Source organism: Diabrotica virgifera, chromosome 7, assembly GCF_917563875.1.
Source record: "Diabrotica virgifera virgifera chromosome 7, PGI_DIABVI_V3a".
Lineage (NCBI taxonomy): Eukaryota > Metazoa > Arthropoda > Insecta > Coleoptera > Chrysomelidae > Diabrotica > Diabrotica virgifera.
Genome location: NC_065449.1, coordinates 165,618,261 through 165,640,355, shown reverse-complemented (window position 1 = coordinate 165,640,355; position 22,095 = coordinate 165,618,261). Strand labels below are relative to the sequence as shown.

At 30.4% G+C, this 22,095-nt stretch overlaps 1 protein-coding gene across 1 annotated transcript in view; it reads left to right on the top strand.

Moving 5' to 3' along the window:
- The window catches only part of LOC126888661 (potassium channel subfamily K member 18-like), a 38,397-nt gene that overhangs the window by 7,262 nt on the left and 9,040 nt on the right, over nucleotides 1-22,095 (top strand). The window contains exon 3 of the mRNA XM_050657023.1: nucleotides 10,503-10,874. Coding sequence (XP_050512980.1) covers nucleotides 10,503-10,735 — 233 coding nt within the window. The 3' untranslated portion in view covers nucleotides 10,736-10,874. The remainder of the gene's footprint in view (nucleotides 1-10,502; nucleotides 10,875-22,095) is intronic.

Sequence of the window (22,095 nt, the reverse complement as noted above, 5' to 3'; positions counted from 1 at the left end):
CATATCTTCTAGACTAGAGCTAAAGTAAACAATTTTAGCATTTTTATGTTGTGTTGTCCTCTATATTTTATCATTTCTAATATTACTCCATCTTCACCGGGAGGTTTTTCTATTCGGCATAATATTCCTCATTGTGTTTCTTATTTCATCCTCTGTTTACCTGGTGATGGTTTTGCTTTTGACTCATAATGTACTGTTTGGGAGTAGTTTTCTATCATGATGGGTATTTTTTATATTTCGGTAATTTACCCGTTTTCATCATTGAGTTTTGTAATTATATTTCTACTATCTCGTAATAGCTATTTGTATAACAAGGGAGGAAAGTGCTACTTTTCCTCCCGAGAATGAAGTTTACTGCCCGACGCGTAGCGGAGGGCAGTAATCATTCAAGGGAGGAAAAGGCACTTTACTCCCATGTTATACATATGGTTTTTCCACCTTCCTCAAATAACAAGTCATTTTTTCATTTTTACTTAATTTATTTATGTAACCAACTAACCAACAAAATTTATTAGAACTAAAACTAACAAGTAGGTACAATATAACTGTCAACTGTCAAATATAAGTCAAATTACTAATGTAAACATTGTTAAATCAGAATAACAATTTACTGTTTTTTACCTTTCTGCAAAATACAGAGTGTTTTTAAATAAAGGTTAAAATGTATAGATACTTACGTAATAAAAAATAGATATTGTACAGGGCGTCAATAAGTTATATTTCATGAATGAAATACCATGACGTCACTTTTACTTTTCCTCCCTAGGGAGGAAAAATATTTTCCTCCCTAGGGAGGAAAAGTACAACTTTGCTCCCTACAATCAGGTCCGGAAAAGTATACTTTCGGTAGAGGTAGGTGGAAAAATTGTTTTTTGTAGAAGAAAAAACTATACATATTCCATTCTTTCACGGTTTTTGCTCTAAATTTTAAAGAACCGCTTGGATTGACATGAAATTTGGCATACGTATAGCTTACATGTCAAAGAAAAAAAGTGATATTGTGCCGATGTGTGCTTTTGCCCTGGGGGTGACTTTCACCCCCTCTTGGGGGTGAAAAATATATGTCCAAAATAAGTCCGGAAATGGATAAATTGACTAATTTTAAGTAACTTTTGTTCTATAGAGCTTTTTCGCCAAGTCAACAATTTTCGAGTTATTTGCGAGTGAATATGTTCATTTTTCAACAAAATAACCACATTTTTAGACTGTTTTTCGCAAATAACTCAAAAAGTAAGTATTTCGTCGAAAAAAACGTTCTTAGTCAAAATATAGCCTATAAAAAAGTAAAAAAAAAAAAAATGGTGTACGCGTTAGGTCTCTGGATCTCGTAGAACCAGAGTTATAGCGAATGAAAAGTAGATTCATATTCACCAAATTTCAAATAGAATATTTCGACGTAAAATATCCAAAAAATTAAGCACTTTTTGGGGAAAACCCATTATAACTTTTTTAAAGTGTTTAAAAAAATCTTTATTTCTGTTTTTACAAAAAGTTCTAGCATTCCATTTAAGCCAGTTACGCTCAAAATAAAGTTGGTCCGTTTTTGTTTTTGCAAAAAAAAATCGGGAAAACCACCCCCTAATTAGCAACTTAAATGAAATTAATCGTTACCGCTTCACAAATTATTTTACTTATGTTGTGTTTGTATGATCTGTAAGTTTCATCGGTTCAAATTGCTTATTTTTGAAAAAAATTGGTTTCAAAACAAAATTTTTAAAAATTTAAATTTTGAAAAATATGCTTTTTTCAAAATAACTTAAAAATTGTTAGAGATGCCAAAAATCTCGAAAAACATAAAAAAGTCAGATTTGCTTTTCTGAATATCATGTACTTTTTTGTTTTTCTGTTAGACAAAAATTGATTAAGATTTGGTGTTTCTAAATTAGCATACATTCGTGATCAGTGACTCGTTCAACCCCTTTTAACTACATCCCTTTCAATAATAAGGACTTTGAACCGATGAAACTTACAGATCATATAAACAGTATATACACGAGTCAAGAAACTTGTGAAGTCGTAACGATTAAGTTCATTTAAGATACTAATTAGGGGGTGAATTTCTCGATATTTTTACCAAAACCAAAAGGGACTAACGTTATTTTGAGCGTAACTTGTTTAATTTTGATGCTAGAAATTCTTTTATAAAACAAAAGTAAAGCTTTTTTTAAACACTTTAAATAAGTTGTAATAAGTTTTCCCCGAAATGTGCTTCATTTTTGGTTATTTCACGTTAAAGTATTCCATTTAAAATTTGACGAATATGAACCTATTTTTCATTAGCTATAACTCTGCTTCTACTAGGCGTAGAGACGTGATATATACACCATTTTTTTTTAAATTTTTTACAGGCTATGTTTCTGCCTAGAATTTTTTTTCGACAAAATACTTACTATTTGAGTTATTTGCGAAAAACCGTCTAAAAGCGTGGTTATTTTGTTGAAAAAATGAACATATTCACTGCCAAATAACTCGAAAAGTATTGACTTAGTGAAAAAACTCTATAGAACAAAAGTTACTTAAAATTAGCAAGTTTATCAACTTCCTGACTTTCTTTGGACGAATATTTTTATTTTTTTTCACCCACAAGAGGGGGTGAAAACCATCCCCGGGGCAAAAGTACATATCGGCACATTTTTTTCTTTGACTTGTTAGCTATGTGTATGCCAAATTTCATGTCAATCCAAGCGGTTCTTTAAAATTTAGAGATTTTGCAATATTTTACCGTTAAAGAACGGACTAACATAAAAGCAAATACACGCTTATTTGAATTTTTTGCAACCTTATTTGAATTTTCTACAACTTGTCTATTTTTTTTTCTTCGAAACTGTAGTGTTGTCGGAAATGGTGATAACCTGTTTTCTATCCATAAAAACCCACCCTCTTCCACATCCCGAATTCAGATCTTTCTTAAATTATTTTCCCCGAATTTTAGTTATATTTTCTACAATTTACAATGGGTTCGATCCTGTTCCTATTTTTTTTCACTTTTTATCATTTTCAAAAGCTTCGACCCTGGTCTATTACTTTTTTACTCTTGTAATCTTTTATATTTTCATATAATTGGAGTAACCCAATTCGACTCAATTAACAAATTTAAACAATTAATTTAAATTGGTACCATTGACTTTTATACAGGGTGTTTCATTAATAATTGTCCATATAGTAACTGGAGAAACCTTAGCGCAAAATACGAAGATTTAACCTAAAACACTTATATAAAATGTGATTCCTTACTGAGTTACAGGGTGTTTCATCTAAAAATTTAAAAATTATTTTTGCTCAGCATTTGAAAACTATTCGACGTATACTTTTTATACTTGGCAGGAAATATAGGTATTGTACAAACTACTAAATTATGTTAAACAAACGTTTCTGTCTATTACCAAAGGCGTACGACGGGGGAAAGTGAATGGTTGACCCTTTCCAAATTCTACGCCACTGGCGGAATTGCTATTTTAGTTCAATTTTTGGATTCTCCAATACTTTCTATGAAAACAATATACTCTTTATTCGTAACGACAAAGTCATTAGTTTTCGAGATCTTTGAAGTTAAAAATGAAACGACACGGTTATTTTAATTAATGTATTGTGTCGCTTCATTTTTAATTTCAAATATCTCGAAAACTAATCACTTTATCGTTACGAATGAAGAGTATATTATTTACATAAAAAGTATTGAAAAATCAAAAAAAGAATGTGTGTGTACTTTGTACGCACGTAAGAAGTTATACTTCTAGTATATGATTATATGATTATAAACGAAATTAATATACTTTTTATTTATATTTTATTTAAATATTAAACTAATTTATACTTACTACTTCTCAAACATTTTTATTAAAACAGTGCCAAAAATTAAAATAATAAAAGAATAAAACACACAGAAACACATTAAAAATGCCACAAATGATTTCTGAACATTAACTGTCGGAAAATTTTTTAACTAAATACGTATTTTCTGAAAATAAAATTATACACTTACAATCATAAAATGTATAAAAAAATAAAAAAATAAAAGTTTCTATTGGGATTCGAACCAACTTACCAGCGCGGCTGGTATTGGCGTTGTATTGGGGTTCACTCGCATTAAACGCTTCGCCACGGAGACAGTGTGTCATTGTGTGCGAAGATCGACTAACTAAACGGATTAAACTTTTGACATTTTTGAATTATGTAAATCAAATTATTTTGATTTTGAATTGAAATGATTTAGAATTGAATAAATACAACAAAACATAGAGTAAGAAAACAATATATTAGGTGAATATTGATAGAAATTTTGATGGTAATCAAATTATGTAAATAAAAGTATTACATACTATGTATTTTGATAGGTTCAAATAGGTAGGTACCTATGATACATTTACAATTATTACGTACCTGTTGCTTTAAAAACTATTTAAAAATCACTACAATTATAAACTTTTTTGTTTCTGTCCTCACAACAATAAAACTAATATATTATACATTTGTTTACCTTCATATTGAACAATTATTTATTATTGACAGATCATTTCAACACCCAATCAGAGCCCGTATAACGACTAATAAATTTCGCAATCACTTGCATCGTGCAAAGTGGCTATGTTCAAATATCATAACAAAATTTGATCAACTATTTTTAAAACTCTTACCAGTGTAAGATTCTTTAGCTTTGAATAAGCGAGATCGTAGATCGTCCCGGTTGATTGTTGTTATCCACAATTCTCTACGCCTTCGAGCTAATAGGTTTTTTATCAGTAATTTCGCGGCACTCATACTAGTCACAGTTTGATGGGCTTTCACATTGGCATACAACAATCATCTCGTCTATGTTAATAAGTCCAAAAATATAATATGAAAACTATTTAAAAATGCAGTATAACCATTAACTAACTTTTTGTTTGTTGTTTCTCTTCCTACAAATTTTAAAACGCAACAACCATACATAACCAAACCACAGTCCCACAGCTGTGCCACAGCTGCCATATTGGATAATTTTTGTCATGTCATTTGAACATCCAATCAGAACAAAGTTGTAATGCGACTGCGCCGGGATCAAAGGTTTTAATCCTATTAACCTTTAACTACACGCGCTGGCGTATTTTGTACGCCAGGTATAAGAATTCTACTGCAAATATATTTAGAAATTTAATTTTTGACCTTCTTTATCTCTCTAACCTATCACTGGAATGTGCTTTACAATTTGGTTTTAGTTCATTATAATCGGCGTTCTGAAGCTATTTTCTTGTGGCATTTTTACAATTTTAACTATTTAGAATGGGAAATAAGCCACAATATTATTAAAAAATGATTTTTATTATTAACGTTTCGACGCCCAAATCGGGTGCCGTTGTCAAAATACAAAATACTATTAATATAAACAAAAATGTTGTTGCTTAGTAAAAAAATTCTTCTAATAATTTATTTAATTTGACTCATTTATATCGGCAATTCAGATACATATGATACATTTTAAAGTAGAAGACTTAAAAATGATATTGCCAATATTTATGAGTTGCGTTCCTGGGACGACTTTACTGAAAGATAGTTCATTCGATTACATGAAATCAACCCCAACTCAAGAATATCCGTCACAAAAAAAAATCATAGCATGTGATCTGTCTTTAAAAAGACAACCACATGCAACGGTGACATTAAAATTCTCGCGTTAGAGATCTCATAGTAAATCACGAGGGAAAACCAGGAAAAACCTCGTGATACTATCCCGACATCGTAAGTATTTGGTCTTACATTTAATTTACTCTCAAAATTAATACCAAATTCTGACTTTACTATAATTTTGTTTAAATTATAAATAATATCAATAATACATGGGTATATAAGTAATACTAAAATATAAAATATGTACTAACTCGACTATTGACTTACTAATTGTGGTATTTTCTTTCTATTGACTTCCTCTTTCAGTATGGGTATCCACATCCTACTGCATTCCACCGAGGAATTTGCGACACAATTGGTTTCGTTTAGCATAATTAGAGCTGCTTCTTTGATTTTTCTCTTTTTACTATCTGTTTCTTTCAGGACTATACTTGAATCTCTCCATTGAACTCTATGTTCATTATCCCATGCGTGTTGACATATTTGAGATCTATCAAATTCTCTATTTTTAATATAAGATTGATGTTCACTTATTCTAACGTTTAATGGTCTTGATGTTTCACCTATATAAAACTGTTCGCATTCACAAGGTATTTTATAAATACAATTCTTTGTCCTTTCTTGTTCATTGTTAGGTTTAGTTTTAAATTTTGTGTGTCAAAATTTTAGGAAATTGGAAACCTTCTACGAGAAACTGGCACACTGTCAAAATTCTATCAAATTCTTAAAACGATGTAGAGATAACAACTTAATACCGAAGGGCTTGAGGTTACGGCCAGCATACTCAAGCAGAAGACTCCAAAATATTCTACATAGAGCCAGTTTGTCAATGATCCGGGAAAGGTTACAATTTCACAGGTCAAATTTATTTTTTATTGAACAAGACATCGTAAGTATTAAAGATTTGCTTTTCGGAATGATATCAAATTCTGATTTTGATCGAATTATTTTTAGTTTACACATAATTTATCAAAATTCATATCAGAAACAAAGAAATATACATTTAAATAAATTTAATATTCTTTTAGAACAAAATAGTATACATACTTTTGATAACCTAAATAGAAATAATGACATATTAGCGACAGTTGTCAATCTATCAAATAGACAGTTAAATGCAACGGAGAATTTGGTATTGTCAAAGGGTTTAAACTATGCTGTTACTCATCCATCTATTCCAAAATTAGACATAATTAGTTCAGTGGAAAAAATATCACAGTGTTTACCAACTCATGAAAAAGAACAGTATAGGGTACTATGTAAACTTGAATTGGAAAAGACAAATCAAATTGAACAGAACATCAGTAAAGAGGAAATTAAAGCTTTAAAAACTTTAAAAGATGATGACTCCATAACGATCCTACCAGCGGATAAAGGAAATGCAACTGTAATAATGGATAAAATACAATACGAGGACAAAATTACAGATCTAATTACAAATGGACCTTATACCAAATTAACGAAGGATCCAACGAAAACACTGGAAAATAAAATCTATAGAACTTTATTCAAATTTAAAAATGATCTAACATACTATCAAAGAAAATTAATTACACCTCATTACAGTAAGTCACCACATTTTTATGGAGTACCGAAAATTCATAAAGCGAACATACCACTTAGACCCATTTGTAGTACCATCAGTTCTCCTTGTAGTGAACTATCAAAATTTTTATTAAACATTATAAAACCATTTGCTAATAATGATGACACATTTATAAAAAATACAAAACATTTTGTAAACAAATTATCAACTATTGAGTTTAATCCAAATAATATTTTAGTAAGTTTTGACATAAACAGTTTATTTACAAATGTGCCATTAGATAAAACTTTAAACATAATCAAAACGAAATTAGAGAATGATGATACATTGACAACTAGGACAAAACTAAATGTATCAGCTATAATGGAGTTATTGACATTATGTACTAATAATACCTATTTTCAACTAAATAATGAATTTTATAAACAAAATTTTGGTCTAGCAATGGGCTCCTCTTTATCTCCATTATTGGCTAATATATTTATGGAGGATTTCGAAACTAATATCATTTCTAAACAAAATTTAAAACCCACTGTATGGTGGAGATATGTAGATGATGTGTTTTCAATATGGCCTCATAGATCAGAATTGTTGGATACATTCCTGAATAGTATAAACGATCAAGAAGAGACAATAAAATTTACAATGGAAAAGGAATATAATAACACCCTGCCTTTCCTCGATGTTTTAGTCTTAAAGAAGGATACTGGATATGAGACTCAAGTGTATAGAAAACCAACACATACCAACAGATATCTCAATTACAAATCAAATCACAACATCAACGTTAAAAAGGGAATCATAAAATCCTTATATGATAGAGCCAAAATTACTTGTTCTAACGAAAATTCCTTTTTAGAAGAAAAACAATTCTTAACATCTGTTTTATTAAAAAATGATTATCCTTTATCGTTTATAAATAAGGAATTGTCAAGATTGGATCGAATGGAACAGAACAACATAGAACGGGATCCTACAACATTCACAAGAAATAATACGAGGAAAATATCAATACCATACATAAAAGGACTATCCGAGAAACTTAAAACAATAGGAAATAAATTCAACATTTCAACAACATTCAAAACAACCAACACATTGAGATCTATTCTATCTAAAACTAAACCTAACAATGAACAAGAAAGGACAAAGAATTGTATTTATAAAATACCTTGTGAATGCGAACAGTTTTATATAGGTGAAACATCAAGACCATTAAACGTTAGAATAAGTGAACATCAATCTTATATTAAAAATAGAGAATTTGATAGATCTCAAATATGTCAACACGCATGGGATAATGAACATAGAGTTCAATGGAGAGATTCAAGTATAGTCCTGAAAGAAACAGATAGTAAAAAGAGAAAAATCAAAGAAGCAGCTCTAATTATGCTAAACGAAACCAATTGTGTCGCAAATTCCTCGGTGGAATGCAGTAGGATGTGGATACCCATACTGAAAGAGGAAGTCAATAGAAAGAAAATACCACAATTAGTAAGTCAATAGTCGAGTTAGTACATATTTTATATTTTAGTATTACTTATATACCCATGTATTATTGATATTATTTATAATTTAAACAAAATTATAGTAAAGTCAGAATTTGGTATTAATTTTGAGAGTAAATTAAATGTAAGACCAAATACTTACGATGTCGGGATAGTATCACGAGGTTTTTCCTGGTTTTCCCTCGTGATTTACTATGAGATCTCTAACGCGAGAATTTTAATGTCACCGTTGCATGTGGTTGTCTTTTTAAAGACAGATCACATGCTATGATTTTTTTTGTGACGGATATTCTTGAGTTGGGGTTGATTTCATGTAATCGAATGAACTATCTTTCAGTAAAGTCGTCCCAGGAACGCAACTCATAAATATTGGCAATATCATTTTTAAGTCTTCTACTTTAAAATGTATCATATGTATCTGAATTGCCGATATAAATGAGTCAAATTAAATAAATTATTAGAAGAATTTTTTTACTAAGCAACAACATTTTTGTTTATATTAATAGTATTTTGTATTTTGACAACGGCACCCGATTTGGGCGTCGAAACGTTAATAATAAAAATCATTTTTTAATAATATTGTGGCTTATTTCCCATTCTAAATAGTTAAAATAATCGGCGTTCTGGGAAGATCGTAATTTACAGTATAGTATTTGTTGTTTCCGGTGGTGGACAATATATGCCACGATTATATTAATATAAGTCGTAATATAAGTACATATTTCAATTGTTTTTTAGTTATTATGGCACAAAATATATTTTTCTTTATAAACAATACTTTTTCTCCTGTAAAAAACCAAATTTAAAAAAAAATTGTATTAGTAATTTTATTTATCATGGAATCCAGTTATTCCATGATTCCAGTTATAAATCCCAATTGGCTTACTGGGAAGGAACTCCAAGTATTTACTGACGCCGAATAAGGTTTATAACAAACAACTACGTGTATTTTTTCAAAAAAAAAATAAACAAATCCGCTGCTTTTAAGTGTATTTTCTTGTGGCGTATAAAGTACGCCACGCGTGTAGTTATGTTGTAACTTGATGCGCGGGTAGTTAAAGGTTAAAATTCACCCTCATATCGCGCGTAAAGAAGTATAACTTCAGAAATTACACTAAAATAGCAATTTCGTCAGTGGCGTAGAATTTGGGAAGGGTCAACCAGACACTATCCCCTGTCGTACGCCTCTGGTAGTAGCTAGAAACGTTTATTTATCTTAATTTAGTAGGGTGTACAGTACCTACACTTTCTGCCAAGTATGATAAGGATACGCCAAATAGTTTTTAAGTACTGGGTACAAATAATTTTTAAATTTGAATCATATGAATCATATCATAAATTAATCAAAATAACTGTGCCGTTTCATATTTAACTTCAAATATCTCGAAAACTAATGACTTTATCGTTACCAATGAGTAGTATATTATTTACGTAGAAAGTATTGGAGAAACTAAAAATGGCACTAAATTAGTAATTCCACCAGTGGCGTAGAATTTGAGAAGGGTCAACCATTCACTATCCCCTGTCGTACGCCTTTGGTAGCAGCTAGAAACGTTTGTTTATCATAATTTAGTAGGATGTATAGTAGTCTCATTTTCTGTCAAGTATGAAAAGGATACGTCAAATAGTTTTAAAATGCTGTGCAAAAATAATTTTTAAATTTTTAGATAAAACACCCTGTAACTCGGTAAGGAACCACATTTTATTTAAGTGTTTTAGGTTAAATCTTAGTATTTTGTGCTAAGGTTTCTCCAGTTACTATATGGACAATTATTAATGAAACACCCTGTATATGTACTAAACATATTAGAAAATAAATTAAATATTTCAATTCCTTTTTGTAGGTAGTTACTTTTGTTTCACAAGTCTGGGAACGATAGGATTTGGTGACCTCTTACCAGGCCAAAAAGCGGAAGAAATCTCTCTTTGTGCATGCTCTGCCTACATCCTAACAGGAATGGCGCTAGTAGCGATGTGTTTTAGCCTCGTTCAAGATGAAGTCCTAAGCCTATTACGATACCTAGGAGCTAGCTGCTCAAAAAACGAGTTGAAATTAAAAGAAGAAGAAGCTTCTTGACAAAGACCTACAACGGAGGGCGCTGCACCTGTTAAGACTATTCCAGTAAGAAAAGCACCCACAGCTTTACACCACAATAGTTTACCTAGGAAGAACCATTTTCAAAGGAATACTCCCGGAAGGAGATCAGCTGGTATGGGTATGTTTATATTTGTATATTTTAATTATACTTCTTTTTAAAGCTTTTTCTATTATGTGTTAAAATATCTAATCTTATAAAATCCTAGTGTGACGAGTCACGCAGTCTGTTTGGTCCTGTTTCGATATGTAAAAATTGAATGACGTTTAATAAACGTCATTTTATTTTTTTATATCCCGGATAATAATTTTATTATTTATAGTTACGACAAATTGTATTAAAATATTATTTTTAAAATTAAATGAAGGAATTTTATTCTTTATATATTAGTTAGATTTTATACAAATTATCTTAATATATTTATATGCTTAGTCTCACACGGTTTGACTTTGAAATTTCTAGTTATGCTTTATTCATATCTACGTTGACAGATGGCATTAGTAGTTTTGTGAATTATTTTAAATTATAACTAAACATAAATAATTTTATATTTGATATTAAATTTAAAATATTCTTTTCACCCAATTTTGAAAAAATGTGAAAACTTTGAATTATCTACGTCCGTCTGTCCGTCTGTCTGTCTGTATGTGAACACAACTCTTCTGTCATTATACCATGTAGAATGACAAATGAGGTGTCAAATGAAAACTTATAATTCAAAGATGGTACTAAAGGTGAGAAATTTGACCTAGTCTGTCTGTCCGTGTGTCCGTCCGACCGCGAATATAACTCCTCCGTTATTATACCAGGTAGAATGACAAATGAGGTGTCAAATGAAAGCTTATAATCCTAGGATGGTACTAATGGTGATAAATGTGACCTAGGACTTCTGGTATTAGAAAAGCAACCAGAAGTACTGTTTTAAAGTCACTGGAATTGTATAAGTGATATATTATTCGACGCGTCTTCGCAAGATGAGAATAAATATATATTTCCGGTTTCATTACTGTCTGTTTTCAAAGTAAGAAGAGTTAGACAAGGAAATAATTTGTGTTGATTTGTGAAAGTTAGATGCTTATATTATCTGAAAATGTAGATCAACCTGTTGCTTCTACTTCTGATAGAGTACATATGAAACACTCACATCCTTCAATATCTCCACTTCAGTCTGTGCCTGTTGATAAATGGGGTCCTAAAAAGTTTTCTGGTAATGAACATTGACTAATTAAATTTGTTCAACCAATTTAAACTTTAAAGTTTTCTAGAAACTCCACTGATTAGGATTTATTCATCTCTTCAGGAGATTTATTCATCTCTTCAGGAAATTTTAATTTTGTTAAAAAATATTTGAATCATTGCCAGTTTTAGAAATTTCCTTAAAAGTAGCATAGTTTGAATCTACTTTTTCTATTTCTTCTCGCAGCAACTGTTTGCTGAATATATATCTTCATCTTCTGCATGTTGGAATAGCAGCATGAAGGGACATATTATGCATATATACATACCTACATCTGAGAAACAACTAATCGAAACCTAAACAATTAAGTTTGCATCTGTTGTTTTATACACTGTGTGCCGAAATAAAGGAGTACATTTTTTAGTTGAAAATAACTTTTTTGTTTTTTGGGTAATTTTATTTCTTTTTGAAGGCCTAATAGCGTAAAGTTTCCCCAACATGACTGCAAAGGACCCCGCAGAAACCTTATGGGAAATGGCCCTCTGTCAAATTCTCTGAAACTTTGGGATCTGGTAGTCCTTGATGTGTAGAACAAAAGACTCAATGGGCGCTTAGCTCCAAAAGATCATGGTTTTAAAATATAAGCCTCTGAAATTATAGTTACAGTGAGGACGTTTGAGTTGGAATAAATTCATTTTCTCGAGAATGGGCGACTCTGGAGATAAATTACAAATCAGGTCGATTTTTATTTTTAAATTATAATTTATTGGCATATATGTCATACTAGTGACGTCATCCATCTGGGCGTGATGACGCAATCGATGATTTTTTGAATAAGAAGAGTGGTCGTGTGATAGCTCATTTGAAAGGTTATTAAATTCTCTATTCAATAATATAAAATATAGACATTACCAATATTATTTATACAGGGCGCACAAAAATTTTTTGAATTAAATTAATTGAGACAAAAAGAAGAATGTATATACTTTATTTAATTCGAAATACATTTTACTGTAGTCCGAAGCCAGAAAAAATGTTTATTTGATAAATAAATATTGGTTTTCGCTTAAATTCAATATTAAAGCTGCCACCCACCTGCCTCTTAGCAGTTTGAACAATTAATTTAAGCGAAAGGGGTCGTGCGATAGCTCATTTGAAAGGTTATTTAATTCTCTATGCACTAGTACAAACATTAACATTATTCAAATATTGAATGGGTTGCATATGTGAGTCCATATTAAATATAGTAATGAAACACAGACTTACTCACAATCATTTAATTATACTTTGACGACCGGTTTCGATCTCTACAATATACAGATCATCTTCAGGTCGGCGTTACAAGTAGTTAAATGCTACAATAAGAGAAAACTTGTGTTAGACCAGTGTCTGATTGAAGAGATGTTAATAGAAAGCCAAATTTAAAAAATTTTTTTATAAAATTTTTTGAAATAAAGGTTTGCAACTGTTGACATTTCAGAATATTGGTATATACAAAGTCAAACCTATGAGTAAAAATGCTCATAGGCATGTATGTGCAAATGGGTGCATACAGTTTGAATTTGTTGAGATTAAAATTTTTAACCATTAAAAAACAAAATAAACATAAACTGACTTAAATATGCTTCCAAATTCAAAGTAGTAATAATAAAAGATCTCTCTCTCTTTTATTATTACTACTTTGAATTTGGAAGCATATTTAAGTCAGTTTATGTTTATTTTGTTTTTTAATGGTTAAAAATGCTAATCTCAACAAATTCAAACTGTATGCACCCATTTGCACATACATGCCTATGAGCATTTTTACTCATAGGTTTGACTTTGTATATACCAATATTCTGAAATGTCAACAGTTGCAAACCTTTATTTCAAAAAATTTTATAAAAAAATTTTTTAAATTTGGCTTTCTATTAACATCTCTTCAATCAGACACTGGTCTAACACAAGTTTTCTCTTATTGTAGCATTTAACTACTTGTAACGCCGACCTGAAGATGATCTGTATATTGTAGAGATCGAAACCGGTCGTCAAAGTATAATTAAATGATTGTGAGTAAGTCTGTGTTTCATTACTATAATTAACATTATTATTTATACAGGGTGCCCAATTTTTGTTAATTAATTTAATTGAGACAAAAAGAAGAATGTATATAATTTATTTAATTCAAAATACATTTCACTGCTCTCAGAAAAGAGAAAAATAGAAAAAATGTTAATTTAAAAAATAAACATTGCTTTTCGCTTAAACTAAATGTTCAAATTGCTAAGAGGTAGGTGAGTGGCAGCTTTAATATTGAATTTAAGCAAAAAAAAACAATATTTATTTATCAAATAAACATTTTTTTCTGTTTTCGGACAACAGTATTTCGAATTCAATAAATTATATACACTCTTCTTTTTGTCTCAATTAATTTAATTAAAAAAAATTTTGGCACCCTGTATAAATAATTATGTTAATGTTTATATTAGTGAATAGAGAATTAAGTGACCTTTTAAATGAGCTATCACACGACCATTTTCGCTTAAATTAAATGTTGAAACTGCTAAGAGACAGGTGGGTGTCAGCTTTAATATTGAATATAAACGAAAAACAATATTTATGTATACATTTTTTTCTGGATTCGGAGAACAGTAAAATGTATTTCGAATTAAATAAATTATATACCTTTTCTTCTTGTCTCGATTAATTTAATTTAAAACAATTTTTTAAGCACCCTGTATAAATAATATTGTTAAAGTTTATATTATTGAATAGATAATTTAATAACCTTTCAAATGAGCTATCACACGACCCCTATTCTCATTTAAAAACATCATCGATTGCGCCATCACGCCCAGATGGATGACGTCACTAGTATGATATATATGCCAAAAATCCAGAGTCGCCCATTCTCGAGAAAATAAATTTATTCCAACTCAAACGTCCTTACTGTACCTAAAACTTCAGAGGCTTATATCTTAAAACCATGATTTTTTGGAGCTATGCGCCCATCGAGTCTTTTTTTCTACACTTCAAGGACTAACAGAACCCAAAGTTTCAGAGCATTTGACAGAGAGCCATTTCCCATAAGGTTTCTGCGGGGTCCTTTATAACGTACGGGGCCGGACTTATAAAAAATTTATCTAACGGTGCATTTGAGCTCATTGCAAATGAAAATTGTCTTAGCTAAAATTGAACTGATATGCTCTTTTGGTAGGTTAACTATCCAGAACACTTCAGTAAAAAGAAATTTTTTAAAATTACCGGATTCGCAAAATATCATTTTTTTTTTATTAAATTAGGAAAATATAACATTTTAACAAATAACACATTTATGATAATGTTTTTAATTTAAAGTTTAATAATTTTAAAGCCTAAACTAAAATATTATGAATGTGGCTACCATTATTGTTTACCACTTCTTGAAGTAATCTGCGCCAAAAATTGATAGCCCCATTTATTACACCCTATTCAAAATTGTTCCAAACAAATTGCATTCTTGTTGAATTGTTGTCCGTCATTCAAATTTTGTTCGAAAATTACCCAAATTTAATAGTGAACTGAATTTAATTCTGAGCTGTTAGGTGGCCATATCTCTGGCTCAATATAGTCCGGGCAATTTTCAATTAAGAATATTCTTGTATTGTAGGAAGTGTGCGAAGGAGCACCATCCTGTTGGAAAGTGTAATCATAACCTACTTCTTCAATTTCAGGTAATAGGTGCTGCAAGATTTGTTCTTGATATGTTTCTGAATTAAGTTTTACCCCGGCATCAACAAAAATCAGACGAGATTTTCCCAACATGGATACTGTAACAGAGACCATTACACCTTTTGAGAAATGACTTTTTTCAATTAAAAGATGCTCTAGAGGAATTTCTCTCTTAAATTGTGTGTCAGAATACACCCTATTATTTTGGGTATTTTTAGGAGGCCGTAAATAAATCATTTTTCATCTGAAAACCATATTTTTCTAATGTCTTCACGAGAGCAGAATCTCCTTAGTAGCAAATTACATCTTTCCAGTCGTTTTTCTCTTACATTGTCAGTAAGTCTTTGACAGTAAACTTATTTAAATACTTTAAGATGGCAATCTTCTTTAATGATTCTTCGAATTGATGTGGGGGAAATCCTAGTTTCTTTTGAGATTCTCCATGTGGTAACAGATTGGCCAGGTTGCAAATTTCCTAAAACAATCCTTACTCTAGCAATATTTTCTTCAGTTCTTGAGCTTCGCTTCCTTCCTCTTCCACTTTTATGTTCAATAGACCCATGGGTTTCCCTTAGATAACTTAAGAACTTTTCTATCGTTTCAGTATGCCAATTTTTCTCAAAGAACGCATTTAGAATTTTCCTTGTACACTTCGCGTCATATAAAACTGGTACACTTTTTTTTTCCAATGTAAACCTGTATTCAGACTGACAATTATTGTTCGTGAATCACTTCGTTGTTGCCATAATAGATAACGGAATTGCACTAAATCTAAATACAAAAAAATAAAGTTTAAAATGTATATTTCGAATTGTAATACATATTATATTTAAATTACACACTTGTTCACTGTAAAAGTTATTCATTTTGTATTAATTTCAAATTAAATTTTTAATTTTTCCAGTGTGTTTTATTTATTCTACACAACTTAATGCAGTTTTGTCCTATAATTTACGAGAAACCAATCAACCTCTCGATTTGACATTAAACATAATAATTTAAAGTCATGTCAAGATTTATTATCTATCATTATTTTTGAATTGAAATATTTTCATAAATTATGGGTAATAAAACACGAATCAATGTATGGATACTTAATTGAGATGACGGAAAATTACAATTGTTTTAGTTTTTAGTATTTCAAAAATGCGGTCTGTCGCACAACTCCGTTTTTACCTAGTTTGGTATAATATTTTAACCCTTCCATCTTTGTATATTTTAGAAACTGTTTGCTTAATTCGTAAACACATGCATGTCTTTCCAGCAAGACCTCATCATGACTACTCCACCAGAAATTCAACTTTTGATGTCTATTTACCGATCCCGTCTTCTGAGTTAGTAAAGAAATCTATACTATATTCCGCAAAAAAACTATACAACCATCTCCCTTTACAACTTAAATCTGCAACATCCTTTCTCAAGTTCCGTAAAATGACAAAAGCTCATTTATCTAAAAGACCATATTATTCAGTAGAAGAGTTTCTTAATGACTAACTAAGAAATCACAGTAATGTACAAGTAACTAAAGTGTATTTATCTATATTTGGGTGTCACATACAGCAGCTTAAACTTCTTAGTTCCTTTGTTTGTGTTTTATTATATTATGTTGTAGGTTCAATTTTGCAATTTATAGTAATTTTGCAATATATTGGTTTTTGTTTTTTACTTCACTTTTTTTTAACTTGTTTATATATTTTTTTTATTGACGATTTATCTAATTTTATAAAATTGTATTTGTTATTGTTATTGTTATGTATATCTTTTTCGTGAATCTATGTTAAGCTTTGTCCATAAAATTGTATAATTTTCAGTGACAATAAAGCATATTTCTATTCTATTCTATTTTCGTTGAACTGGCAATGTTGCCCTACAAATTGGAATGACACTTGTGACAAGATCAACTTACACAACTTGAAAAACACGATTTTCGGTTATAAGAGTTGTACCAGTTTTTTTGACGCGAAGTGTACCATAATTATATTTTTCACGGTAATATTTAATTAATATTCTGTTCTCTTTGCTTAAAAGTGGCATTATGAACTGGCCAATTTACTTATCTAACTATAAATATAAAACAAATTCCATGGCAACCTAAGCAGTCATGGTTTACTAAGTAAAATTGACATATTTCAGCGTTTGAAAAATTCTTTGACATTTAACAAAAAATTACTGCTAATATGAGTAAAAAACGATGGATAATATGTAATTTAGTGTTAAGATGGTTTAGTTCTAGTGAACATATTAGAAAAGGAATCGAATAAGATTTCCCAATTTAAGTAAAAAATGATATTTCACAAATTCAGGTTTTATTAAAATTTCATGGGGAAGGCGTGAACATTATTTAAATAAAAAAATGATATTTTGCGAATCCGGTAATTTTGAAAAATTTCCTTTTTAATGAAGTGTTCAGGATAGTTAACCTACCAAAAGAGCATATCAGTTCAATTTTAGCTAAGACAGTTTTCATTTGCAACGAACTCAAATGCACCGCTACATTATTTTTTTTATAAGTCCGACCCTTTACGTCATTTTTGCTTCCAAATTTTCAGTCAAGTTGAGGACATATTAGGCTATTAGCCCTGCAAAAAGAAATTAAATCGCCCAGAAAACAAAAAGTTATTTTCAGCTAAAAATGTACTCCTTTATTTCGGCCCACAGTGTAGATATACTACTGAGGTGGCATTTTATTGTTAAACAAACTGGCGCACATAATATAATATAATATAATATTACCGAAAGCCAACTTGCCAAATTGTTGGTATAAAAAAACCTAATAGTGCAGGCGAGCAGCAGACCTTAACGGACATTTTCCATAGAAGTCTACTTTTTTTCTAGAATCACTTCAGTAACAATAATCACGATAGGCGACAGTCACAAACTTTGTGCTTAACTTTTATTAAACAAAATGTGAAATAATCGAATATGCATAATAATTTTTAAAACAAGTTGCAAAACATTGAGTTTTTCCTTTCTTTTTTTCAACCTCTTAAACATAACGTACACTCACAAAATAACGCAAAAGATGGGAAACAAGTTGTGAGATAAAAAGAGATAAAACTAGTAGAGGTGGGAAATTTAGCGAATTTTAGAAAAACAACTTATTGTTTCCCACCTTTAGACGTATCGGAGGAGTTTGGCAACTACTACGGTGACAGTGACAGTTTTAGTTGACATACTCCCCTGATACATCTAAAGTTGGGAAACAATCAACGTAATGTAAATTTATAGATTTATATCGCTAAATTTTCCACCTCTACAAGTTTCACCAATTTCTATCTTTCTAACTTAATATGTTTTCGGGTCCGCAAAAAAATTGCAAATATGCAAAATTTTGCTGGCCCCAAATTAAGCACTTGAATTAGTCGAAAATTTATTTTTCATATAAAAAAGACTCATTCTCGTTAAACACACTTTGAAAAATTAAAATTAATAACTAGGATAGCCTAGAAATTTTTTTTAAGTTATGGTGGGGGGGGGGGGGTTAGCAATAATATTTATTGCAAATTAGACAATTTTAAATTAAAAGAGGTATTTGAGAATATCATGTAACACATATCATCACAATAAAGTGCGTATTTGGGCCCAGCACAATTTATGAAGTTTGCAATTTTTTTTGAGGACCCCTAATTCGTTTAAAACCGACCCTTAGTTTAAAAAATTTAAACCCATCCTAACGAAACTTAGCAAACGTTTCAGTTATAATATAGTTTTTGTAGACGGAATATGAAAGCTGTGTGTTATGTATAAAGAGTCGAAAAAATTTAAAGGAGAAACTCTATTTTTTGCACTTTTTTACCAATTGTTATTGCGCTGTTTTACAAATAAATAATAAAATTAAATTATTATAATACAATAAATAAACTCAACTCAAATTGACAACAAGAATTATAGCGACAAAAATAAATGAACGCATAACTCTGCAAGAGGAACAACAAGGATTTCGGATAGGAAGATCATGCACGGATGCAGTTTTTATAATAAGACAAATAAAAGAAAAGTCCCTAATATACAGGATGAGGCAAATAAAGGGCCTATTAGAAATATCTCGATAACTAAAGGCAACAGAATCATTAAAATTGGAATAAAGGGGTTTTGAAGGATGATCTATTAAATGAAAATATTTTTATCTCTTTGCAACTTCCGGTTATACCGGAAGTTGCTTATAACTTCGTTTTTTTAAATGGGACACCCTGTATATTTTTACATTTTTGATTCTCTTCGATGTCTTCTCTCTTAAAATATGAGATTTTGTAATATTATACAGGGTATTTTAAAAGATAATTACGTTTTTTTATTAATTTCGTAGCAACATTCACACCCTGTAGAATTGTAGTAGTTTGACATCTAAAACTCTACTTACGTTCAAATGATTTTTAATATACTCTAATATTGTTAAGAATCATTAGTATATCTAAATTTTTAATTTTAGTATACAGGGTTGGTCGAAACTCGGAATGAGTGTTTTCTGAGTTTCCTTAAATGGAACACCCTGTATTTTAGTATTGTAATGAAATGATATTTTATGGTACTTTTTTATTTTTTAAGCATTCCCTATACCTAACTGCTTTAATTTGTGCTTAATTGTTAATCGCACCAACAATCTTAACTACGTAGGTATTTTGATAGCGAAACCATTATTGGTAATTTTAAGGATCAGTCTGGATTAATATGTATTTATTTCTGAAAAATTATTTGGGATTGAGTATTTTCACGGCCAACCTAATAAAATGTTACGTATTTTTTGGTGCAATTAATGTTTAGCTTGAATCACCAATAACTCACAAATTAAAGCAGTTAGGTATAGGGAATGCTTAAGAAATAAAAAAGTATTATAAAATATCATTTCATTACAATACAAAAATACAGGGTGTTCCATTTAAGAAACCTCAGAAAATACTCATTCCGAGTTTCGACCAAGCCTGTATACTAAAATTTAAAATTTAGCTATACTAATGATTCTTAACAATAGTAGAATATATTAAAAATCATTTGAACGTAAGTAGAGTTTTAGATGTCAAACTACTACAATTATACAGGGTGTGAATGTTGCTACGAAATTAATAAAAAAACGTAATTATCTTTTAAAATACCCTGTATAATATTACAAAACCTCATATTTTAAGAAAGAAGACATCGAAGAAAATCCAAAAATGTAAAAATATACAGGGTGTCCCATTTAAAAAAACGAAGTTATATGCAACTTCCGGTATAACCGGAAGTTGCAAAGAGATGAAAATATTTTTATTTAATAGATCATCCTTCAAATCCCCTTTATGCAAATTTTCATGATTCTGTTGCCTTTAGTTCTCGAGATATTTCTAATAGGCCAGTTATCTGCCTAACCCTATATAGGGTGTCCCAAAAGTAGCGGAACGGTCGAATATTTCGCGAACTAAATATCGGATCAAAAAACTGGAAAATATTTTTTCAATCATTTTTAAAAATCTATCCAATGACACCAAACACCAATCCCCACTACACCCCCTGGAGGTGGGGTGGCGGGTAACTTTCAAATCTCAAATGGAAACCCCCAGTTTTTCTTGCAAATTTGGATTTGTTACGTAAAATTAGCAACGCAAAAGAAATTTTTTCGAACTGTGTATAGATGGCGCTATAATTGGGAAAAACCATTTATCCTGATACCATAGATAAATTATAGAAACGGTCTAATATCTTACGAAATACACTTCCAAATGAGAAACCAAAAAACATATTTTTAATCTTTTTCGAAAACCTATCGAATAATACCAAACATGACCCTCCAACTCACCCCCTGGAGGTGGGGTGGGGGGTAACTTTAAAATCTTAAATCGCAACCCCCACTTTTTATTGCAGATTCGGTTTCGCCATAAAAAATTAAGCAACACTTATTCGAAACATTTTTTAAGATTTCTGATAGATGGCGCTAATAAATCGTATTTTTCCAATTAAAGCGCCATCTATTAACAATTCTAAAAACTGTTTCGAATGAATGTTGCTTAATTTTTCGTGACGGATCAGAATCTGTAATAAAAAGTGGGGGTTGCTGTTTAAGATTTTAAAGTTATCCCTAACCCCACCCGCAGGGGGTGGGTTGGAGGGTCACGTTTGGTGTTATTCAAAAGGTTTTTGAAAAAGATTAAAAATCTGTTTTTTAGTTTCTCATTTGGAAGTGTATTTCGTGAGATATTAGACCGTTTCTATAATTTACCTATGGTATCAGGATAAATCGTTTTTCCAAATTATACCGCCATCTATCCACAGTTGGAAAGAATGTCTTGAATAAAAGTTGCTTACTTTTACGTAACGAATTAAAATCTGCAAGAAAAACTGGGGGTTTCCATTTAAGATTTTAAAGTTACCCCCCACCTCACCTCCAGGGGGTGTAGTGGGGGTTGGTGTTTGGTGTCATTGGATATATTTTTGAAAATCATTGAACACGTATTTTTCAGTTTTTCGATCCGATGTTTAGTTCGCGAAATATTCGACAGTTCC